Source organism: Thermomyces dupontii, assembly GCF_041956625.1.
Source record: "Thermomyces dupontii strain NRRL 2155 unplaced genomic scaffold VTN31scaffold_4, whole genome shotgun sequence".
NCBI lineage: Eukaryota > Fungi > Ascomycota > Eurotiomycetes > Eurotiales > Trichocomaceae > Thermomyces > Thermomyces dupontii.
Genome location: NW_027192310.1, coordinates 1,026,329 through 1,049,912, shown reverse-complemented (window position 1 = coordinate 1,049,912; position 23,584 = coordinate 1,026,329). Strand labels below are relative to the sequence as shown.

At 51.8% G+C, this 23,584-nt stretch overlaps 11 protein-coding genes across 11 annotated transcripts; 3 read left to right on the top strand and 8 right to left on the bottom strand.

Annotated features, from left to right (window-relative positions):
* Window positions 1–262: 262 nt before the first annotated feature.
* On the top strand, window positions 263–2,380 carry VTN31DRAFT_4883 (uncharacterized protein; the record flags this gene model as incomplete). The annotated part of the gene is made up of 4 exons (XM_069405320.1): window positions 263–305; window positions 362–1,952; window positions 2,014–2,229; window positions 2,341–2,380. 4 exons carry the CDS (start codon window positions 263–265, stop codon window positions 2,378–2,380), a joined length of 1,890 nt encoding a protein of 629 aa, XP_069260396.1.
* Window positions 2,381–2,659: 279 nt separating this feature from the next.
* Window positions 2,660–3,658, bottom strand: VTN31DRAFT_4882 (uncharacterized protein; the record flags this gene model as incomplete). The annotated part of the gene is made up of 1 exon (XM_069405319.1): window positions 2,660–3,658. The coding sequence occupies one exon, from the start codon at window positions 3,656–3,658 to the stop codon at window positions 2,660–2,662; it is 999 nt and encodes a 332-aa protein (XP_069260395.1).
* A 350-nt stretch (window positions 3,659–4,008) lies between these two features.
* VTN31DRAFT_4881 (uncharacterized protein) lies at window positions 4,009–4,755 on the top strand (the record flags this gene model as incomplete). Its single annotated transcript, XM_069405318.1, has 1 exon — window positions 4,009–4,755. The coding sequence occupies one exon, from the start codon at window positions 4,009–4,011 to the stop codon at window positions 4,753–4,755; it is 747 nt and encodes a 248-aa protein (XP_069260394.1).
* Window positions 4,756–4,838: 83 nt separating this feature from the next.
* On the bottom strand, window positions 4,839–6,418 carry VTN31DRAFT_4880 (uncharacterized protein; the record flags this gene model as incomplete). The annotated part of the gene is made up of 3 exons (XM_069405317.1): window positions 4,839–5,319; window positions 5,373–5,838; window positions 5,899–6,418. 3 exons carry the CDS (start codon window positions 6,416–6,418, stop codon window positions 4,839–4,841), a joined length of 1,467 nt encoding a protein of 488 aa, XP_069260393.1.
* Window positions 6,419–7,250: 832 nt separating this feature from the next.
* VTN31DRAFT_4879 (uncharacterized protein) lies at window positions 7,251–8,272 on the bottom strand (the record flags this gene model as incomplete). The annotated part of the gene is made up of 3 exons (XM_069405315.1): window positions 7,251–7,505; window positions 7,569–7,762; window positions 7,843–8,272. 3 exons carry the CDS (start codon window positions 8,270–8,272, stop codon window positions 7,251–7,253), a joined length of 879 nt encoding a protein of 292 aa, XP_069260392.1.
* A 985-nt stretch (window positions 8,273–9,257) lies between these two features.
* On the bottom strand, window positions 9,258–10,488 carry VTN31DRAFT_4878 (uncharacterized protein; the record flags this gene model as incomplete). Its single annotated transcript, XM_069405314.1, has 4 exons — window positions 9,258–9,275; window positions 9,330–9,824; window positions 10,038–10,315; window positions 10,368–10,488. The coding sequence occupies 4 exons, from the start codon at window positions 10,486–10,488 to the stop codon at window positions 9,258–9,260; spliced, it is 912 nt and encodes a 303-aa protein (XP_069260391.1).
* Window positions 10,489–12,976: 2,488 nt separating this feature from the next.
* Window positions 12,977–14,700, bottom strand: VTN31DRAFT_4877 (uncharacterized protein; the record flags this gene model as incomplete). The annotated part of the gene is made up of 2 exons (XM_069405313.1): window positions 12,977–13,231; window positions 13,294–14,700. The coding sequence occupies 2 exons, from the start codon at window positions 14,698–14,700 to the stop codon at window positions 12,977–12,979; spliced, it is 1,662 nt and encodes a 553-aa protein (XP_069260390.1).
* A 376-nt stretch (window positions 14,701–15,076) lies between these two features.
* On the bottom strand, window positions 15,077–16,990 carry VTN31DRAFT_4876 (uncharacterized protein; the record flags this gene model as incomplete). Its single annotated transcript, XM_069405312.1, has 1 exon — window positions 15,077–16,990. One exon carries the CDS (start codon window positions 16,988–16,990, stop codon window positions 15,077–15,079), a length of 1,914 nt encoding a protein of 637 aa, XP_069260389.1.
* Window positions 16,991–17,764: 774 nt separating this feature from the next.
* VTN31DRAFT_4875 (uncharacterized protein) lies at window positions 17,765–18,574 on the bottom strand (the record flags this gene model as incomplete). Its single annotated transcript, XM_069405311.1, has 1 exon — window positions 17,765–18,574. One exon carries the CDS (start codon window positions 18,572–18,574, stop codon window positions 17,765–17,767), a length of 810 nt encoding a protein of 269 aa, XP_069260388.1.
* Window positions 18,575–20,694: 2,120 nt separating this feature from the next.
* Window positions 20,695–21,681, top strand: VTN31DRAFT_4874 (uncharacterized protein; the record flags this gene model as incomplete). Its single annotated transcript, XM_069405310.1, has 3 exons — window positions 20,695–20,814; window positions 20,889–20,933; window positions 21,004–21,681. 3 exons carry the CDS (start codon window positions 20,695–20,697, stop codon window positions 21,679–21,681), a joined length of 843 nt encoding a protein of 280 aa, XP_069260387.1.
* Window positions 21,682–23,007: 1,326 nt separating this feature from the next.
* On the bottom strand, window positions 23,008–23,318 carry VTN31DRAFT_4873 (uncharacterized protein; the record flags this gene model as incomplete). Its single annotated transcript, XM_069405309.1, has 2 exons — window positions 23,008–23,057; window positions 23,135–23,318. 2 exons carry the CDS (start codon window positions 23,316–23,318, stop codon window positions 23,008–23,010), a joined length of 234 nt encoding a protein of 77 aa, XP_069260386.1.
* Window positions 23,319–23,584: the final 266 nt, after the last annotated feature.

Here is a 23,584-nt window from a genome sequence, read left to right as displayed (position 1 = left end):
GGCGACTCCAGCCTCTATTGATGGCGTTGGAATACATTATATATTACAGGGTACTCTATAGATTTGGCTGACCTTTTGGTACACGTTGGAAACTCAAACTTTCTACAAATTTGTTGACGAACATAGCGCTTGTCGCCTTCGCCCTGTTCTTCAAGACCTTAGGTCCTCAAAATCGAGGATCGTCGCAGAGCAACTAAAGTCACCAGATTGAGCCATCTCAACCTTGCGGACAGCTTTCAGCTAAGAATCGTTGGGAGTAGAGATGCCTCCAATTGCGGAGGAAGAGGATGATCATGATCTCATCGGTATGTGCGTATCTTAGTCACTGGTTGATCTCGCGCTCAACAGAAGTTGTCTATAGGATCGCAAGATGGCAGCTCGGACAACGAGGACGAAGCGATGAGGGACGCCGATGACGGCGATGTTGACAATGAAGCCGATCAAGACTTGGATCAAGATGCCGATGCCGACAGTCCATCGAACAGCCAAAGTTCCGACGGCCCGGGAGACATATCGCAATCTGAGAATCCCGATTCGACGACTGTTGTTGACAACCTCTCTGTATTTCGTCCGACAGTGCGACCGGAATGCCTCACAGCAACCACCTACGATATTGTTCCCACCACGGCCGCCCCGCATAGTACTTCGATCAATGCAGTCACGGCAACTGCAGACATGCGATGGGTGTTTAGCGGCGGGTCAGATGGCTATATTCGGAAGTTCAACTGGGTTGAATCGATCAATAGCAAGCTGATGCTGACTGTGGCGCAACGGCACCCTTTCGTGGATAGCGTGGTCAAAGCAGGTGTCCTGATGACATACTGGGAAAACATGGATGCGAATAATATTATGTCTCCCGTTTATTCTTTGGCGGCTCAGAGCGAGGGTCTGTGGTTGCTCTCGGGTTTGGAGTCTGGTACCATCCGGCTGCAATCAGTTCGGCATGATGAGGGCAGGGAAATTGCACTTTTGAGGGAGCATACTTCGGCCGTGTCGGTCATGAATCTGACGTCAGATGAGGCATCCCTTTTGTCGGGCAGTTGGGACAAGAAAGTGCTTGACTGGGATCTCAACGTGGGTCGACCAAGACGCGTTTTTGCTACCAGTGCCGGTCAAATATCAGCAATAGATATCCGTCCCGAGTCGAGCCTTCCAGTGCCCCAAGACACGATAGACACCACCTTGCTGAATGGAACGTACAGCTCGAACAACAATACCGGTACTTTCGGGCTCATGAACGGCACGGCAGGCGGAGACACATCTGAGGGTGCTGGCAATAATATCGGGGGATCTCCGGCAGACTCACTGTTTGGTGGAGACGATTCCCTCTTTGGCGATACGGATGGAAATATTGCAGATGGCGGTGAACTGCCCAGTGGCACATTCGCAGCGGATGGGGATAACTTCTTGGATGGCTCGGTGGTCAACGGGGTGCAGGCACCTGAGAGTGACGCCCAGGGGGTCCCAGCGGAAGATTCGCGACCAAATGGTATCCAGGAGCATGCAGAGGATTCACACCGGGATGCTGCACCGGCTGTTGACGCCCAGGAGCAACCACAAACGACGAACGAGTCCGCGCCTACTGGGCTTCCGCATGCCGAGGAGCTCGAGCCCCCGGTGCCAACGCAAGACACTGAACAACAAGAGTCGTCGCAGACGTCAACAGAGAATGTCTTTCTGGCCGCTTCGATAGACGGCACAATTCGTGTCTGGGACAGACGACAGCTAGAACCCGTTGCTCGAATATCTCCGCGCAATGTGCCGCCATGGTGCATGAACGCATGTTGGTCGCCGGACGGCAACTACATTTACGCGGGACGTCGTAATGGAACTGTGGAGGAGTTCAGTTTGCACAAGGGCTTGCGCGAGCCGGAGCGAACGTTCAAGTTTCCACAAGGGAGTGGTGCGGTGACTGCGCTCAAGCCGATGCCAAACGGGCGACACCTGGTGTGGTACGTTGCTTGTTCAGACTTTACTATTTTTTCCTGAAACAAATACTAACGACTGAAAAAGTGCATCGCATGATATTCTTCGGCTCTACGACCTTCGAGCGGAGCCCACGCGTCACTCTACGGTCCCTTTCCTCATCATCCCTGGACACCGGACAGGCGTGGTTTCCCAGCTATATCTCGACAGAGCGTGCCGATTTATGATTTCAGTCAGTGGAAACCGCGGTTGGGAAGGGCTCACGACGGAGGTGTTGTTGGGATATGAGATCAACATTCCGTCGTAGGTCACTTGTTTCTTATTTACCGTCTCTGCCTTGACTTGATGCCGGATGTGTGCCGCGCTATTATTCTCTTGCCTTATTCCCCACTGGGGAAAGCTGACAATCGATAGTGAAAATCCGGACGAAGACACGGAAAAGACGACTCGATGACGACCATCTCGAATGAGCTGCAGGTTACCTGATGTCCACATCTTTATATGCTTGAGGTTCATCTGTATACTACCACTGGGCTGGCCTGATCATGACTATATAATCATTTATCAATATCAATGCTTTGATAAATACATCCAGATCATCCAGTTTCCACCCACTGACGCCAAAACATGCCTCCCATCCGATCAAATAATGCAGATACCATAGCCATGCAAATGAGCAGTCATATATGAATACATAACGATATCATGCGAACAAAGATTCAAAACAAAAAAGCTACCAGTCATCAATCGATTCCAAATCCAGACCATCACAGACCTCATATTGTTCTTTTCGCCACTGTCCGTAGTAAGGATTATTCTCCCACCGGACATGGCCATCGTCACTGACGTCGAAGTAGGCATAAGCAGGACCCTGTCCAGCAGGGTTCTTATACGATGGGCTGGCAACGAGATCGCCAAACCCGCGGATCGTGACGTTGGGGATATGTGTCCGGGCCTCGACCCGATCCGGTTTGGGATTCACGGTTATGAGATAGGCAGGGGGAAGTGAGGGGTTTTTGTTAGGAAGCAACGGCAGAGGAATCCAAGCCTCATTTTGATATGATTCTGGACGGCGTCTGTCGAATTCCAAAGGCAGAGGCCGCGAGAAGAGCAGCTGATCCAATCGCTCCACGTCAAGAACATAGCCCGGGGTGCGCAGGTAGAGCACGCTGTCGTAGGGCATGAACTGGATCTGCGCCAGCCGAAGCAGCCTCGCGTCGGTCAGGGAATAACCCCGCGAATGCAGGATGCTGGTGTCAATTGGCACGAGCCAGATGCCGTACTGGGAACTGGCGGCACGCAGCAAGGACAATGCGGTGTTGACTTCGTCTGACGGGAACGTCACCATGTCCCAATCTCGCGGGTATACAAAGAGCCGCTCGTGAACTGCGCTGCTGTTCTCGGCTAGCTTCTTGTAGAAGAGAATAGCCGAGCAGATGTTTGAGGGATTTGGACGGGTGAGAAGCTGCAAATAGGCGACGTTCGTTGGCTTCGTGGATGCTGCATTGTCACCGTCGGCGAGGTACTGTTGCACATCACCGGCACCATCGGTGTAAACATGGGACCGAATGGAAGGTGTCGAAGAGTGAATTGGTTCCCGCAAGGCATGTTGGATGTCCCGGAGGGATTTTTGCTGCAGTGCGTATCCAGACAGGAACAGGAGAAATGTGGATACGCACACCACCGTCGACGTTACGATTGCTGACACAGTGCCAGAGGTGAGCAACACCATGATGGGGAGAACATCAGGCAGGTTATGTGAATTTGATTCACTTGAAGCCCGCTGTCGTTCTTGTCTGGGATGAGATTGGCGTCAACCATGGCACTGTTTACAGTGGGTGTTGTCCGGAGCAACTATCGCCAGGAAAGGGGTGTGCATTTAGATACGGGTCGAGGAGCGTATCAATTGCAAACTTGCGACAGCCTTCGCAAATACCTTTCAATTTGTATTTCACATCGCAATTTGCATTATTTATTACATAATAGCAGCATGGCCGGTTGGCCACAGGTCCAGAGGAGAACGCAAGGTTGAAATCTTCCGCTTCAGTTCAGGCTTCAGACGCAAGGCGTTGTGACTTCAGCATGGCGACTCACAAAGCTGATGCCAGCAATCTTCTCGATAACCGCGGCTACAGCGGTCCCCTTCTTCGCGGTGTGAATCCTGTGACTCTCTTCGAAAAAGCGGTCCGCGATCGGATCACCGACTCGTACTATTGGAAGGAGCAATGTTTCGGTCTCAACGCAGCCACCCTCTGCGACCGCGCTGTTGAGTTGACGGCTATCGGAGGAACATATGGTGCAAGCCAGCGACCCATGCCTTTTCTATGTCTGGCCTTCAAGTTGCTGCAGCTGGCGCCGGAGCGGGAGATCATCCTGGAGTATCTGAACTTCACGGACCCCGGCAGCGATCCTTACGAGGACGCCGAGAATGCAGCTGTGGTCAAGAACCGGGGCGACTTCAAGTATCTGCGGGCTCTTGCGGCGTTCTATATCCGTCTGACTTTTGACCCGGTGGACGTCTACAAATACCTGGAGCCGTTGCTTCTCGATTACAGGAAATTGAGGCGCCGGATGCGCGACAAGTACGTCCTGACAACGATGGATCAGTTTGTCGATGATCTCCTTACGAAGGACCGCGTGTGTGGCACGAGTTTGTGGAAACTGCCTTCGAGGCAGCAGTTGGAGGATCTGGACCTCCTCGAAGAGCGCATCAGTCCGCTTGCGGATGAGCTCGAGGAGCTGGACAAAGAGAGCGAGGAAAGCCACGAGAGTGATGCGAGTCGTGGTAGCGAACCGAGCCCGGAGCGGGATAAGTCGCCAGAGAAGTGACTTCGGCTCGATATCCGTACAAGAAATATGCGCCCGTGTCAATTGAAGCTATCATATACAACGAAACAGCAAATCGATACAAATCAGAATCCCTGCTGGCGATGCCACTTCTCCTCCCAGCCTGCAAAGTACGGGTCCTCATCCAAGGTGTGCACTTCCCAGCCTTTCTCAATGATCCCTTTTTCTTCCTGTTCCTTGTTCCATTTATCGAGGGCGGGAAGCACGACGTGTTCGACGTGCCATGTGTTCTTATATTCCATGATATTCCTCTTTCCTTCGCGGAGAATCTTTGCAACCAACGCGGGAATCCTCGGCTCGTCCCGAAATTCGGTGACAGGGGTGAATAGCGCCTTAAAGTTGAAAACGATGGCACCGGACATGGGGAGACGACGCAGTGTTTGCCAGTCGACACGCAAGAAAACATCCTTGAGTTGCAGGTTCGGGTTCTGAGAGTAGCGGTGCTTCTCGTGAGGATCGCCCGGGGGCATCCACAGCGGCTTGTCAACCTCGAGACCCCACGAACCACGCTGAATAGGCTTGTCAGTGGGCATCTTGGAAAAGTATCTGCGATCCAGATGAGCAAAGCGCATTCAGATTGGGAGAACAAGGGGACACACCGATCCATGGAAAACTGCATCTTCTCCTTGTAGTCCGGAATCGGTCCATGGACTTCGTGCAGTTTCAAACCGATCTTGGTTTGGACGTTCCATCCGAGAGACGAGCAAATGACACCGGCGCGGAAGACATACAGTCCGGTCTTGTCGTCGCGCATTGTGATTGCGAAATCTTCGGGGACATTGTCCATCAAGATTTCCAGGGGGTGCTTGGAGCGAATATCCTGCTCCGTGTTCAAGATTTGGTTGACGAGGATACGGCCATTGCGGAGGGCGAAATACTGTGGATATCTCGCACAAAGGAACTGGATAACCATCTCCAGAAGTTCTTTGCATGCAAGTTCCGAGCCTGGCATATAATCGAGCACGGCTTTGCCATGCTTTTCATAAAGAGCCTTGCGCTGGGCAATTCGTTCCTTGTATGTATTCTCCAACTCGAGCCACCAGTTGGGTTCGAGCTTCTTCAGGGCTAAATCCAAGCATCAGTTTATGGAACCCCTATTCTGATTCTGGCATATCCTGAACATACACATCGTCTGATGATAGCTCCAACGGAACGGACGATACGGCCGGGGCAAAGCCTGGTCGATATCAAATTCCTTGTACGGCTCCGGAAGGGGAACGTCGGTGAGGGCAGCGTAGTCCGGGAAATCGCCCAGAGCGCGCACTTCTCCGACTGAGAAGCCCATGGGGGTGTAGAGATGATCCGGGGCCGTGCGGTAATCCTGGTCCATGGGCAGAATATTCTTCAAGATGTGCTCTTCCGAAGGGAAACCAATCTCTTTGATGGAAGGGAGAAACTCGGCCGCCTCCTTTCGCCGAGACGGCGGAAGCACTGTGGTGTAGGAGGGGGACGAAGACATGGACACGGGCCTCTTCTCAGGTGAGAGAGACCGCGGCGGCGTTTGCGCCGTGGAGGCCTTGCGATCGCGGAGAGCGGAGACGAGTGCATCGCGTCGGGACTTGTTGAGCAAGTGATAGAGTGCGGCGGTGCCGAGGAGGAAGAGGCCAACGGGCCATGTTGTGTAGAAGATGTTATTGAAGCTCATGTTGATGTATCTTGCTTTTTTTTTTTTTTTTTTTTGTCTTGGAGCGGTCAAGCAGACTCGAGGAACATCTCAATTTCAGCCGCGGAATGCTCTGGATGGGAGATCATCGGTTCATAAACGCATAGATTCCCCGGATTACTATATGCAGGCGAGGGTATTGTACGCCTAATCGAGTAACTTGAACCAGGATGCAGGGCAACCCTATGACTTGATAGGAGTTCTATCTGGAGTTTGTGCGCAAGATCATTGACCATCCACTCTACATATCCCACCCCAGTTTACTACATACAGCACTGAAGGCGCAGCATGACATGTTTGAATTATACACCTCAACGGACTCAAGAGCAGTTAAAGAAACACTTACAGAGAGAATCTTCGTCGAAGGCGGCTCAACTACACTTCTCGACCTAGGCAGCAAAGACGCCGGACGGGGATTGATAAATGATAATCTCTCCAGACTTGAACGGAACCAGAAACGACAAGTATCTTTTCACGATACAGTGAGGAACTACTATCATTTGACGAAGAGCCCCCCGCTGAAAAGCATGGATCAATCTCCAGAACCAGGAAAGATGTTCCCAAGCAGGAAAACATCTGGTTTGCCCGATCCGGTAAAAATTTCCCAGACCCTCCCTAATCGTTGGCCCGGTCAGATAGTATCAACGCGTATCAACACCTTTCTTAACTGTTGAAGCTCCTGGAATAAGCGGTGATGGTCGAGTATCTATTGCGGGGATGTTCATACGTTCCAGATCAGAAAATGAGCATTGACTAGACAATCACTCCGACTCGATTGATCTGCTAGTGGAGTAGTACTACATTAATCATCTCTTTAAACCCAGACATGCTTATTCCTCACAGCGTACTCGCAAAACCCCCTAGGCGGTCTACCTGTGACCCTGAGCACGGCATCGCTCGACTTCTTACCCTCCACCCCCGAAGCGACAGCTGCTTCCTCCATTTCAGCCAACGCCCGCGCAAAATCCCCCGGCAGGCCAAAGGAAGCAAAGCGGCGAGCTTCCTCGTCCGTGGACAGTTTAACGTGCGTGATAGGTCTACCACTGACATCCGAGAGGATTTTCGCGACCTAATCCATCTCGTTCAGCGACTACCAATGTTTACAAATGTCGAGGGAGAGATGGCAATGTACCTCATCATAGGACAGTTGAGTTGGCCCGAGAATGAGATAATCCGTATTGTGCGGTCTGGGGTCTGTCAGGGTTCGAAAGGCCACAGCGGCAATGTCCTCGACCGAGACGAGAGGCACTGTGCCGTCTTGCATCGCCGAGTAGATCTTGCCTTCAGCCTTGATCGTGGGCAGATGGATGGCCTCGGAGAAGTTTTCTACAGCCATCTCATTAGCTTCAGCGGGAACAAACAGGAGAAGGGGGGGGGGGGGGGGGGGTCGAAAGTGCGGAACAAACCTTGAAACCACGTCGGCCGCAACACCGTATATTCCAGCCCGATCTCCTCGTGCAGCTTGACGAGGTACTCATGGCCCTGGCCCATGCCAGGGCCGCCCTTCTCCATGGTTGACGCGGTGAGCAGAACAATGCGAGAGACGTTGTTCTCCTTGACAGCGACGTCGATGAAGTCTTTGAGTTGCTGGCCCACATCTGCGCTCGCCGATGCCACGATGTACACGGCAGAGACGGGCTTGCCGGTCTTGGCCCTTGCATCGGCAAACAGCTTGGGATACGTCGTTTTGTCATCCCAATCAAATTGGGTCTGCGGGTACGGCACCGTGTCGGACACGGTGCGCGAGGCCAGAATGAATGGGATGTTAGCTTGGGCCAGGAGCCGCGCAAGACGGCTGGAGGTTTTGCCTCTGCCACCAAGGACGAGAATCGACATTTTTTGGAAAAAGGACGAAAAAATATCGAATAATCGCTTTTCCTAACCGCTAGTAGTAAATCACTTTGTTTTTGTCGAGAAAGCTGCTTGCGCTGGAAAGGGAATGCGTCAACTCCAGCCTTCCAGCCCGTTTATATAGAGCCGTATCACGACCATGGCATCGAGGGAGTGACATTTTCCACAACCGACTTACAAATCGAAGCGAGAGAATCAAGGTCCGATATTCCTGGGAGTAGGTTGGTCGTAGGTCCGAAGGAATGCGCCCAGCGGAGTGCGACAAAGTCACGGGCGAAATGGTTCGGACGAATTGCCTCCGAAGTAGGGGGTATAAAAGCGAATTCTGCTCGTACCTTGATGCTATGCGGAGATGTTCAAATGATCCATGATCTCTAAGCCGGATTTAATCGGTGATATGTCGGCTCCGAAAAAGAAACATGAGCGAGCAGAACATATCGGCTTGTTGATACGAAGAGAGATTCCAGGTTTGCTTTTCGTTATGCCGAGAATTATCACTCCTTAACTCCGATGGAGCAAGAATCGATGACCTCGAGTGACGAATAGATGCCGAATCATACACGAGCAAGCTAGATGATCACTTTCAGGGGCTCAACCCCAGAAACGGAGCCTGGAGTCATGGAATTAGACAGAACCATGTTTGTAGCTACCTACGTCTGTATGTTGGCATCATTCGTGTGCAATCTAGACCTACAACGCCCTGCAACCGGAATCAAATGACAACCACTGGGCCCAAGGCCGCAGTGTGCACAGAGTAACCATGCACGCCAAGCCGATGAACTGAAACAAAACGCCAGCCCTGATCATGATGCATTGATGGTCATGCAGGTATGTAACTTTTTGATCATGGAGAACAAGTGCCGAGACAAGCTAGATGGGTATCATGAAAGACAGTAACCGCTGCCGAGAGAGAGAGAGAGAGAAAGCAACAGAACTAAAACAATGAAAAAGCAACAGGAAAACTCAAAGCTCAATCAGGATTTGTGAGCTGCATTATTAGTATCAGCATGCGTTCTAGAAACAACGAGATCGGACAACGTACCCGAAGGACAGGCCGTGAGTAATCGACCTCATCTCGAAGAGATAGTGTGCTGTTCCGGCTTCCCAATATCGCATCCTTCTTCAAGCGACTGTCCGTGAAAGTGGCAGGGCCACCGCCGTTCAAGCCCAGGTAATCGTGGGGAGACACGGGAGACACGGGACTGAATGAATTTCGCACCGTGTCCATCTGCGGCCCGCTGCTTGGCCGGTAGGAATTCACCAACCGCGCATCGGGCGACGGCGAAGTCTCCGGATCGGGACGACGACGACCAAACAACAGGAACCACAGCGCCAGGGCGACAAGTGCTCCCACACCCACGAGCGATCCGATCACAATCCCGGCAATTGCTCCGCCGCTCAAAGACGACCCGGCGTCTCCATCACCATCTTCAGCATTAGATGTTGCTGCTGTCGGCTCGACCGTGATCGTTACCGGCTGACCAGCCACTGTGCTCCCAGACGTGGCTATTGATGTTGTTTCCTCTCCGTTTTCCCTCTGTTTGCATGCCTTGGTCAGCACAAATCACCGGATAAAGACAGCTGGTTCTCGCGGAAGTGGCAAGAGTTGTTTTGCTCGACAAGTGCGCGGTGACAGTCACAGCAGATGGACTCGACTGCAAACCATTGGTCACATCCAACACCGCATGGCCGAGAAGGGACAAAGTACATTTACATGCGGCCACGGATTCAAACAGGAGGTCAGACTTACCGTCGAGGTTTTGGAACTTGTCGCAGTTGTCTGGCTGGGTTTGGCCGTTCCGGACGGCAGGACCCCGCTCAATTCAATGTAGCCAAACAGCCCTTCGTCCTCATTTCCACATTTATCATCCGGATATCCGGGACAATTCGTGCTGCAGTCGCTGATGTCTGTCTGGATGCCAGGGACATAATTGGAGCACCAGCATCTCTTGCCCTGCAAGACGGCAAAGGCATATTCGCCCGAGCAGTGTTGCTCACATAGCCCATTGGACTGGTAGATACTCAATTCTGGGGCTCGTTAATGACTAGACGTTCGGGGACAGATGAAGCGATCTCTTACTTGGAGTGTATGATGACCCGGTATTTTGCGGTGAACAGTAAGCAATATCGGACGCCATGGCCATGGGACCGCACAGCAGCGCCACGGCAGTTAGCCGGGCGGCAATGGAGGGGAAACCCATGATGGAGGTTGCTATCGGTGTTGATTCACCACGTCGAGTGATGAATCTTCAATAGATCCAGTCCTTCTGGAGACTGTCCTTCCCGTCCGCGTCCCCCAAGCAAAAGATCAAATCATGCAAAGGACCGGATCCCCAAATGAACAATGCCCGTCGAAACCTCTAATAATCACCCCGACGAATTAGTTTGTCGTTCGTGACCAACCGATCGGCCGAAGGGACTTTGAATCGACTCGAATGATACCGTACTCGACACCGACGGATCCGACCAAGTTTCGCGAGCAATGGGGTGCCTGCGTCTTCTCGATGACAAACAGGAAGTAAATCCAAACGTCACGCAATAGTGTCAGACGCAGGCCGACACCATGGTTCCGGAACGGGCCGGAGACGTCTACCGTCCTCGTTGTTCGCTGGTACCGTGATCAAGGACCAGGGCGAGTATGGGAAAAGAAATTCTGCGTCGGAAGAACGAAGAAACAAGGGCAAAGACAGAGATGGTCTCTGGAGAACTCTGCAGCCAGAAGACCCCAGCGGCAGTGAAGGCAGTGGAGCGGGAGACTTTTTTTTTTCTTGATTTTGTTTTGGAGCGACATGGGCATCGGTATGGCCAGGGAAAAGCTCGATTACCGAATGAGGTTAACGTTATGGGTCCGCCTTGGTTACGTTGTTTAAGGTTGGGTTAGCAAATTTAGTTCGTTACGAGATGCACACCCCAGCATGGCCTGGTTAGTGGTTGGTCTGGGAGTGCCCTGGGATGTTCACGGGCAATCATCAGGGCCTGTGCGCCACGGGCCGATCTCATTCTCGCTTGTTTGGACAGAGACGAATACGATAACTAATATGGAAGTACTATGGAGGTACATCAAATAGTAATTTCCAGTTCGATGAGGAGGACTCATCATGAAGACTGGCAAGGGACAACGACAGACCACTCTCCGCGTTCTCCCTACAAATTAACCAGCGTCAACCGCCGCTCCATGACTGGAGCTCTCCCTGGGTTCTGCAGGGACGCGGCAAGCCAGAATGCCAGATCAGAGTTTCAGACACGCCATCGACGCCACACGGGGCCACACCGGAGGCCGAGGGACCAAGCCACAGAGCTTGTGGCTGGAGACACACAAGCCTGGCCATTGGGCAATGGAATCCCATTGCCCAGACACGAGTTTCACATTGTGGAATCGTGGACACCTCTGGACTCGTCCTCGTTGCCTGGTGATGCATCGATCTTACGTCGTCAGTTACAGTTACACCCTTTTTGGTCAACAAAAGCTCGTCTTTGGGAATGGCTGAGACGGACTAAGCAAGGATGTGTCATGACAAGGTCGGCAACATGAAAACGTCCGGCAGGCACATTCCGATGTTCTGTCAGGAATCTGGTTCGGGGAATGTAGATGGATTCCATGGCCATTCACAAACAAGTCTTTCCGGAGAAGCACGAGCCAAGCATGTTGACACTTTGAGGGCATGCCAGAGGCGGCGATCAAGCCAGCCTCTTCACGTCATGGACCATACGGAGTACTACTGGGACAGATTTTCTCCTCCATTCCTCAGGGGTCCGGCCAGAGTAACCAAGCTGGCCAAAAGAACCATCTTCAGAAGCACCATACGGCACGCCAAGGATACGAAGAGACTTGGGAGAACGGGATCAACGCGAAAATGCTCCGTTCACATCCGGCCATATCGACATGCAACAATAGCTTCATGTTTCATTGGCTGTTTGCCACCAGAATCCTGCGATTGTAACGAGATGATCGACTGATGTTTTGGGCCTTGGGGATGGGAGAGAACCCCGCAATGGTCACGCCTTGTGCAGCACTCGGGAATATACCTACACCGTAGTACTGGACTTCATCGTACGAGCAACGACCTCAGCATGTACCTCTCTGTACGGAGTAGCCAGTATGATACAATAATGACATGGTTGGCATATGGAATTGCGCCGGGAAACTGCGATAATATCATAATCGTGACAGCAAGAACTTTCATCTGTGAATTTTCCAGAGAGAATCCGACTATCCGTACAAAGCGTCACCCTAGTGACCCTACTCCGTACTGTACCAACACCTCGGCCCTCCCATTCAACGGTTAGCAGGGGCCACGCACAGGGCTGATCTCAGCGTTGTAAAAATTGCCCGGCACTTCAAAGTCGGAACTAAGGCGAGATTCGTGGGGTCGATTTTGAGGCTTTGCACCGATGAGAAGACAGACACAAGATCCAGCGTCCCCACTCGATGCATGCTATGATGCCATCATGTTACAGGTGAAGGGTCTAGTCTAGTCCTGCACTGGATCTTCCTTGATCAAAACATAGGTTAACTCCGTACTGGATGTAGGATGATCGTGAATTCATGATCATCGATTTGCCTGACAGTATGTAACTGTTTCCTCAGTGGGCCAGCGAATCCCGATTCCAATCTCCAACTGAATCTACCATCAACTGGCATACAAAAGGACAACAAGATAAGTACTGACGATGAATCTAAATCGAGCATCATACTACTTCTCGATACTGCCGTCGACCTGGACTTGCTTCAACGACCACCACCCGCTGCCGTTGACGGCCATCCTCCCATCTCGCATGCTCTGACGGAAGCCGCTCGACCGGATGGAACGGCGGAGGCTCAGGAGCTTCGGGGACAGGTCGATATCCCGAGAGTTCCGGGACGGGAGGATTTCGGGCACGCATCCAAGCGAGACGCGCTCGGCGGATTTCGTCGGATAGATCAACGAGACGTTCAATGTCCTCCTGCCACACATCGTTAGCACCGACAGACCGGGTTCTAGAGCCCCGAATCGACAAGAACATACATGCCGTAGGTACTCGAAAATCCGATAGAAATCGCTCTTCTCTTCGTACTCGTAACCCGCACGCTCGATGGCCTTGCGGACGATCAGGTCCTTTGACACCTCCGTGCAAACGGGCTTGCGCTTTCCCTCGGTTCTTCCTGCATGGCTGCCGCTCGGTCTCCGTTCCTCGATAATATGAATTTCCTCTTTCAATTCCTGCGGACCACTTGCAAGCCGGGAAATCTTGATTTCTTCCTTTGTTTCCGCTGCCGGAAGGTGTGATTCTTTGATGCCGCCAATGTTTCGATGGTCGACACCTTCCCTGTCTTCAGGCAAACGGGATCGCTCTCTTCGGCTATGGTCCAACCAGACGATGATTTCTTCGAGATCATCTTCTTGCCTTCCGCGTGGAACTGGTCTGCCTGCAGAGAGGTCTTTCTCTTTGCCCCTTTCCAAACTTGGCCTTGGTCGACCCTTCTGACGGATGATCACTTCATAGACTTCTTCTCGAGGAGAAGATGAATACTGGTGTTTATAGACTCCCATTACATGGCCGCGATCGTCTTGCCGTGATGAGGACTTCTCCCTTGCTAGATGAGGAATGCTTTCGTCGAAGACCGCCGCTTCAGAGTGAGGGCGATGTTGGTGAAGTCGATGATATCGGAGGATTTCTTCACCGTCTTCCGTAGATGATGATGACGATTCCGTCCCTCGTTGTAGTCGCAATTGTTCTAGATCAGCTTCTTCTTGCAGAGCGTCCCGCTCAACCGGGCGTGATCTTCGATGTTCTCGGCGCGGTCGAGCCATTTCCGGATCATCCTCTGCTATATCATCATGATACCGATGACGGAGAGGCGGATCTCTCTGTTGGAAGTCATATCTTGGGAGATCATCTCCCCGAGGCAAAGACGGTTCCCGCTGAATGGGCCTGAGAATCGGATCCTCATCCACGGAATATCCACCTCGAAGATCACTCCCATCCGCAATGCCCCTGTCTGTCTCTCGATCTCTCTGCCAATGTCGCGGCGAAGAATCGTATCTCTGATTCCGAGAATAGACTTCATCTTTCTCCATCTCTCTCTCTAACTCGCGTCGAGCCTCTTCCCGAGCTACCCGTTCCAGAATTCTGTCCTCTTCTCTTGAGCTCCTCTCTCGGAAGTCGCCATCCTCGCCGCCAGACAGGAGAGACGCATGGCTGAGAACATTCCGTGGAGGCGAGTAGTTAGGGGAACGTCTTGGGTTCAGCGGTTGCCGGGAATGAATGAAGCCATCATCCTCGGAATCTTCGACATCGAAGTAGTAATGATGTCGCCGGGAAGCACGAGTAAATAGACGCTCATGTTCATGCTCGCTGTCGTCGTAAATACTACTATTGTCTTCCGAATATGCCGCAGACAGAGGATCTGGTGAACGGATCCGGCGAGACATTGCCTTGGTTTCGGCTACCAAGGAGCGGGGTGAAGCGAATGTTGGCGGGGGATCGCGGAGTGTTTACAACGATTGCACTGCACGATTGAAACCAACGGCGTATAGTAAATCCAGGAAACGATGACTTGGCAAGCATTATTGGTTCGCTTCCAATGGTAACTGAGAATGCCGGCTCCTGTCTACGAAATATAGGATTGAAAGATTGACTGAACCTTCATCGCCTTCGTCGCCGGATATATGCCACTCACCAACAGGACGATTGTCTGATCTTGTATGTTTTGCAATATTGGGACCAGTTATCTGACACAACAATCCAAAGATCTTTCTGAACAGTACATCCAAGAAACTTAGTGACTGCGCCAAGTTTTGGAGATAATCATTTGAACGTCAATCGTGTTTGTTTCAGTTCCGGCTTGCCAGATCCACGTCGGACGGTTTTTGTATGCTTGCCGCCCGCTCGTGCAGCGCTTGAGCTTGACGGCGAAGATAGCCGTTGCTCTTGCATGTCTTGCATCGATAGATCTTTGGCAAAGTGCCAATCTTCATGCTCGCCCCGTTCATCTTCTGGCATGAATTTGTTGCATCGAGGGCATTGGTAGCCAGCAATGTCAGACTCCGTCTCCGGTTGCGGCGTACTGCTGTCCCGCAGCATGCTCTTTTTGAAATGTCTCTGGAGTCCCCCGTCATCTACCTTTCTCTTCCTCCCCGTTTCTCCGTGATTTTTCCCACTCTCACTATCGCGACTTTGGGCATTCAACTCGAGTGCCGCCGGACCTCTAACCAAAAAGCCATCAATGGCCCGATTGTTGATCGGTCCTTCCTCGAAGCTACTTACGCTAAGCGAAAGGTGCTGGCTAGGCCACGCACGTCCCTCGCCGATGGCTTGTGCGAGTAAGGTCCTTGCCAAGTCAAACAAAAGATTTTCATCGATTGTCTTCCCGCTGGGTATCGGAAGCTGTTTTGAATGAGTCTCAGAGCGAACGCGGTTGTGAAGAGTAATCGTTTTGGGGCGGCGTCTATGCTCGAGGATGCCATCTTCTACAAGTCGGCCGTAGAGGTCGGCAGCAAAGATCCGCAACCACTTCTCGGCTTGGTCAACAGAATTGATGTTGCGCGTAAATGACTTGGCCGACAGCATGGATTTGATTTGTGTCCGAGTATTGACTTCACTGTGGTCCACGCCACGGATGATCTCATAAAGCCAAGTGGCAGTGTCATCGCCCAGTTTCGCTTTGAACTGTTCCAGCGGCACCTTGAGCAGCTCAGTGACTTGATCGGTTCCAAATTGTGCGGAGACCTGATCACCAAGTTTCCCACCAAGCATCCGTATTTGAGTGAACTTGAATTGACTGAGAAAGTTTTGAATTGCCCGGTTGCGGACTATCGTCTGCTTGTTGGGCTTGTTCCGCCCACTGCCTAGCTTGGCTATCATCTTATTCCTCGCGATGCCAGCAGAGCAAGTGTAGCCTAGCTTGGTGTAAATCGCTTCCCGAACAGAACGGACAACCTCCGCCCCTACCAACATTGCCATGTCATCCCAATCAGGATTGTCCTCCTCCATTTCCGCCTCATCCAAGTCCACCAAGCCATCCTCCGGGGACCACTCTAGAACGGTTGTTGGAAGAGGCGGAAGTAATTTTGATTTATCCTCTGTCGAAGGAATGTTTCTCAATTCAGCGTATCGATCGCGCAGAACCCCATATACAATCGAAGACAAATCTATGAATACCTCATCAATGGAGGCCTTCTCGACCTTGGCCGGCTGGAGAAGACACCCATCACGGGAATCCGAAGCCACTAAACGATCCCTCCACTTCGAAAGTTCCTGGTGAATGAGACCAAAAATTTTTCGAGACTCCTTTCGGTACGGATCTAGCGACACCTTGTCGGTCCCAATGCTCTGCGCGGCGTCCTCGCGATAGGCCCATCGGCCACCCTCTCCTTCCCGAAATGTCGCGACATGTTGCAGAACGAGATTGGGGCATCTCTTCTTCGCCTCAGCAACGGATATCATACGTGTGATGCCGAACGGCCGGGCCGCGTAGTTGATTGCGATCAGGGAGTCCCATTGTTGCACAGCGAGGGGAGTATCGCGGGAGACCCCCAAGCGCACCATCTCACATTGCGCATAGAACGCATCCAAGTCGAGATGAGCGATTACTCTCAAGGGACTCGAGGGCGCATTTTGCGCAAGGAGCTGCAAATGTCGATAGGTGAAGCGCGATTGATTTGAGTCTCTGTCTGGAAGAGACGACTTGGTATCATCCGGGGAGGAAGAGGGCGGGAGCATCGCTGTATGGCCATCATAATGGCATACCGAGCCATATCAATTCAATCACCGGAAGGACAGGGTATATATATAGGGGATCAAGGGTGAGGGTATTGCACTTTATGTCCCAAAAAAGTGTTGCCTGAGGATCAGCTGCGCGTCCTCGTCATAGTTCGCGGCGTGATATCTGTACGTTAGTCACTCGTAACTTTGAAGAAGTTATCCTCGGTAAATATCAGTTATATCTCTCTGACGGCAGACAGCTGTGGTGAAGCTTCTTTTGCCTTTCAGGACTGAAGCAGTAGGTTTCGAGAACAGCATCTTGATTTCCTCGAATGCTTTGCTTGATACTCTCGCAATTGGGGACTCCGGACGTCTAGAATGAAAATTCATGTCCAGCAACACATCGCGATCAATTGTATTGTGACTACGATCCAGGAATGGCACCGTATAAATGGTCTGCGGAGCAAGAACGCTCCCGAATTGGAGGTGGAACGGGATAGATCAGAATGTCAAAGATCGAGGCTCCATCTTACTACTGGGCGAAAGATGTGATCTATGAATCCTATGGACATTGTCAACAAGGTCTTCCAACATGTCTAACACCTTCGCAACCTGTAGAGGCATGGCTCGAAAAATGATTGTCCATGCTGGCCGATGATTCTGGCCTGTCACAGACAATATAGTCAGTCAAGGCGCCCAGCGAGCGCACTGCTGACGAGGACTAGCTAGTGAGCAAAGGTAAGTATCTTCAGTTAGCTGCATCATAGACGCAATGAAGCACGACTGGTATAATCAGACCGCCTCCCAATCCATAGCATCGACAATAAACTCCCATCCTTCATCAATAGCCATTGCATCGACTTGACCATCCTGGAAGCCATCAACCTCCGCAACTTTCTCCTGCGCGAGACGAAAGCCATCCTCTAACCCGACGAAAATCTGTTGCAGCATATCATCAAAATCATAGCTCTCCAGAGGTAACGAGCTCATGTCCCGTCTGTCCCTGTCAAGGAAGGGAGGGGCCTTTTGATCGTCTTCCTCTGATGAATCAGCTGTTTTCCACCTATTTCGCAGTGTCTTTGCTCGCCTCAATTGCTCGTGCACGCGACCATGACCAAGGACCGAGTATAGAGGACAATCTTCAGCCTCCAGGGCATCCAAGACATTGGCATGATACCTGTGAGTGCCCAACTGGCCTTCCCGTTCGCTGGCGTGTCTTTCGGCCTTGCGGGATCCATGGAAACTGGACGAGACCTCAATGCCAAATACACCGAGCAGGTGCACAATTGCTCGCTCAAGGAGGGCATAGTACTCGTGGAAGTCGAGCTTGAACATGATTTCTGCATTCGCGACCGTGGACTCTGACATTTCATCACGTTCTGTGATCGCCAAACGATAGGCCTCCGCAAGAAAGGGAAGTTTCCATTTTAGTCTTGCCATGATCTTGGTGAACCGCGCAAGCTCAGATGCGGGTGATAGTGCTGGCTCTGTGCTGTTCTTTCCATGTTTATGGATGCTAGAGCTGCCGGGCTCTGATCGGGACTTTTCCTTGGTCGCATATGCTCCATTTGGAGCCCAGCGCGACGCTTCAAGACCGGACATGATTGCTCTAACGCATTGTATGTTATGGAACAGATTGGATTCGCAAAGGATTGCCAACACCTGACACGAACGAAGGCCGAGGCACAACTGTACTGTTCCAGTTTTGACTCGTGGATTTGATTTTCTCCCAACAGACCTTCAGGCTCACGAATTATCATTATCGGCTTATCGCTATCAATCATACGCTACTGCCTGATTTAGTATAGTGTACATTAGAAATTCCTGCAAGAATTTGGTGCATTATTGCGCGGTGAGCTCGGTAACCCCGCGACCCCGCATTAGTCATCATTACTCCGGATACGGAGTAACATTACTCCGCAGTCACAGTGCTGTGTACGGATCACCATGCTTGGTACGGTAGGTAATAATACGGTTTTGGACGAGCTTGTGCTTTTTCCGTTCATTATTTTCGCCGCTGAGGGTCAGCCGACTGGCAAGTGGCAACTGGCTTTCGACTTAAAACGGGAACGGGCTCGGACGGCACGAGTCCGAACCGTGAAAAATGACTGTGCTGTCCCGCCAGGGTGACTAATCCAGTTAACGATTGACTCCAATTGGCTATGAGGGTTTATCGATGCCCAAGAACGCATTTCGGCCCAACCGATGTCCTGTGTGGACAAAACCTGAAAGCCATATGGACGGCAAGAAAATTTGCCATTATGGCAGAATCAATGCTTTTCTTGCCTTGCTTGATCATCGGATGGATCTAGGAAGGCAGGATATATACATGATGAAGCACAATGTTTGAGGGCTCGGTACTCCATACAGAGTACTTGACTGAAGAATCTGAGGAGACTTTGTCGAACTCATATTGCCTGGATACGTCCCCCCACCAAAGACCTTGTGTGGATGATTCATTTGTTGGCTTTTTCGGTACCGCTGGATGCGCATCAAGCATCCTTCGGGCTGGGGGATGCGTGATAAATAGAGTCTCGAATTCGCCCTACTATTGCTGGGCCGATCCTTTGCCCTACATATACGAGTGAAACAGGCCAACATGGACACAATTGGCACCGGACTCCGGAGTATGAGGAGTTCCTCGTTCTCATCTGCCTGTGGCCCTGTGCCCGATAGGTACTTAACTTAGAAAAAAAAAAAAAAAAAGAGTGGAAGCATTCAAGAACGCCGAGTGCGAAGACGTGTAGAAATCTCCAAGCTCGCCATGGTCGTTGCGTAGCCTCACAATCTACTACACATGCAGCCACCAGCCAATGTGGAAGCAGGGTTTCGAGTGGACGGTGCCTGTGGTCCTGTGCATCTCTTTTCAAAACAAATCGAAAGGGCCAGACTCATGCCAGTCGCCAAAGATTTTCCGACTAATCGTGGAGTCGTGGCCCAAAGCCAGCCCAACGCAGATAGTTCGCAGCCAACCGCAAATGAATGAGAGGCGCGGGCCCATCATAAGCCGCTTTTTTTCATGGCCCCCTCCTTCGTCTTCTCTTATTTTCTCTTCCTTCTCATTCTTTCCCCCGTTCTCCTTGTACCCTTGACCAGAACGTCGTTGGCCTTTCCCATCGGCCACAGGAACAGTTCTGACTCAAAAATATTTCAGGGAAGAAATCGACCGGATTGGAACATCGAGGAGGAAAGGCGTGACTAGAGTTCCGTCTAGTTGAACCCTTTCCCCTCCTTCCCCTTCCCCCTCTCTTTCTTCCTCTCCTCCGGTTCTCCCTCAGATCTCCTGGCTGCTCTTCCATTCTTTGACTGTCCTTCGCTGTTGCGGCCTGTGGGATATTCTACCACCTGCCCAGGAAGTCAATTGCCCATCCAGATCCGGTGTTCGACCATAGAGAGGCCAGTCAAGCTCCACCTCCAGGTTTTAAAGAAAGGACCTACATCACCACCAGGGTGCAAACTCTCTCCGGAGCCGTCTGGGATCTGCCTTCAAGTCCGTGGATTACCTGTATTCTTCCAAGCCTACTGAGGATTTTCGCCGGAGCCTTCTGTTTCCTTTCCACTACTTTTTGCCCCATCCAGCCACAGGACCTGGGACTTCCAAGGGGGCCGTGGGAAATCATCCTGAGAAGCTTTTACTTCATCGCGGGCCACCGAAAAGAGGAGAGATTTCTTGAATTTGTTTCCAAGAAGAACAGTTGCCAGATTTGCACTTCCGGAGCACAATGGCCACTCGCCTTAATGAATACTTCATCCCTGGAGATGGCATCAGCCGGGAAGTCATCCAGGCGGACATTTGCAGATACCTGGGAAATGATGCTCTCGTAAAACCTGGGACACATAACGTTGGAAACCCTCCCTCCTTTGTCGCCGTAGACGCGCGCTTTATGGACAGGAATCGCTGACTTTTTCTAAATAGGGTCAAAAGGGCTACATTATACGCGCTTACCGAAACCTCACCTCGGTACGCTCGGTTTTTGTTCTTTCTACTCTGACGAGGCGTCAAACATTGGGTGCTGACTATCTGACATTAGGAGATGATTGCAGACCTGAAAGCCGACTCGGCGAAATGGGAAGCAGAGGTTGCCCGTCGACGAGAGGCCGGTGACTCGAGAGGTACATATGATCAGGACACTCACAGGTCTCGCAGCCCTAACACCACGCCCCCAGCACCTTACCCGTCTTCTTCAATCCCAGACATGCGTCACCATGGCCATGGCGGCCCATCGCCGCCGCCTTACGCGGGGGCTCCGCCACCGCCATCTTACTCCAACCAGTACCCGCAGCAGGCTTATCCCGGAACGGCGCCGGTTCCCCCATACACAACGGGCCCCATGAATCCGTCGATCTCTCCATACGACAGTAGCCAGAATGCATACGCTCCTCCTCACCCGGGGGCTTGGTCTGGACCTGCACCACCACCGCCGGTTTCGGCACCCGATGCCCCCCCCGGGTCATACACCTTCTCAGGTGGCAATCCTGGCTATCCATATGAAGGACGTGGTGCCGCGCCTCGGTACCCTGGCCCCTATGAGAATGATATGGATTATAACCCGGTGACTTCCAGCATGAGCCATCCTGCTGCAACCACCGCCCCTGATGCCCGGGTATCAATGGATCCTAGGTACACTCCGGAGAATGCGTACGCAGATCCCAGGGCTGCGGCCAACCGACATCCGCCGCCCCGGGAAACTCCCCGTCGGCCTCGTTAACAGGACAGCACTGCCTGATTCGCTTCATGGTTCCGATTTCTACCCTTGCGGATGGCTTTTCGGAGGCTCATATGTTGCATCCCCCCAGGAGCATGGTTCATGAAACGAGACACGCAATGAGACTTGCATGATTATCAAATTTGTCTTTCCCATCGGAGAATCTCTATTCATTTCCTGCCGTCGAGGAACTCCATTGTCAAAGCGCAATATGAACGGGTGTTGGTGCATGCGATCCAAGCGTGCATGGATATAATCGGTTGTCTGCCGGGAAGGTTTTTTGTTTCTTTTTCCATTACGTTCTTGGGACGCCGCTGGAGACGGGACTATCCCGAGTGACATGATGATGACCATTGAGGCAGTAGCGGTCATTATGAGGTTGGCCGCTACGAAGTATGCATGTTGGATTGACGTTTATCACAAAATGGAGGCCATGGTCTGATGGAGTTTTATGATTGCAGTTTTTATTTTCTCTTGTGGTTTCATTCAGGGGTCTTGATACAAGGTTTTTCGTGTGTACGATGTTTGTTGTTAGCTAATATGCGGTGGTTATGACTCGTGGACGGTGTATACATTACCGGGTTTTTGTTACTTAGACCGTTGATGGGCTCCTTACGTTGATGGGGGCTAGCAGTGGTCTCTCTTCCAGCCGGCCTCTCTGTCTCACCAGTGATGAATGTTGAAAGACGTGAAACGGCGTCGCCAAGGGACTGTAGGTAGCTACATTTAATGGCGTTTGAGTTGCTTTTTCTCAACTTTGTTCCATTAAGCATTCACTTTCAGGTCCATGCCTAGAAGTCTCCCAGCGATGTTATAGGGCTTGACAAGACGTCTGAGCTGCGAGTTTCGATGTAGTGTATCGGTGCTTGCCGCTAGTTGTACTCTTTCCACAGTAGACCTGAATCCCATGCCTCGCACGACTGACCACACTCGCGATGTGATGTCGGGGGGGCAGTGGCTTCCAAAGCGATTCACTGGAGCATATGCCTACTGGATGGGCCACTTCGGTCCAGTTTAATCAGCGAGTGATCATCTGAAATCGGAGACCCGTTTTCCCTAAGATGCTTTATATATACAGTTGAGACCCTCTCCACTTTGTCCGATAGAGACGGTAGATCTAGCGCTATCTGGATATGTCGAAAGGCACATTGTGAAATGACTGCGGGAGAATCGAATTGGCGACTTTGTCTCATACGACACTCAATCATCATCCATGCATATATGCCTCTGCAGCGATCGAGAAACTGATTTGCGATGGGTGACATCAATAACCAGGCCCGCTTGTTGCAGATTGGCAAAATGATTCAAGCGTTGTTCGCCGCCAGGTGGTCATTCATCATCGTCGAAACCTTGCGGGATGACTCGAGGACCCTTGGGAACTGTCAATTGCAACGGACACACTTGTCAGCCACATCATCATCTTGTGCGGTTGGATTCCGGGCCAGAGGAAACGTACTCGGATAGGACATGGGAATAGGCTCGGGATCGACGTCGCCAAAGTACCGTCGAATTGGAGGAAGAGTCAACAGCGCAACAGGGCCCATGGAGCCGACGACAATTGAGTAGAAAATCGCTGGCCGCTCATGGGATGCCCAGCGGAGGTAACGAAGAGGCGTTGACCAGAACCGGGGAGTGGACATCTTGCCGGGATTCTGGGGATCGAACCGGTCCGTTGGTTAGGGTTGAGATGAACGAATTGCCTGTCCGAAGCGATTGCGCACTCACCAGAGGGGGTAGGAGAAGTCCAGTCTGGTTGGAGAAAGCGTGGAAAAAGTCGATCTCGGTCTTCCCCCAAGGTGAGGCCCGTTCAGATCCCGCTAGCAGCTCCGAAAGTCTTGGCATCCGATGCAATGCCGGAACATGCTTACTTGGCCAGACTGGGGCCATTATGAACCGCGCAATGCTA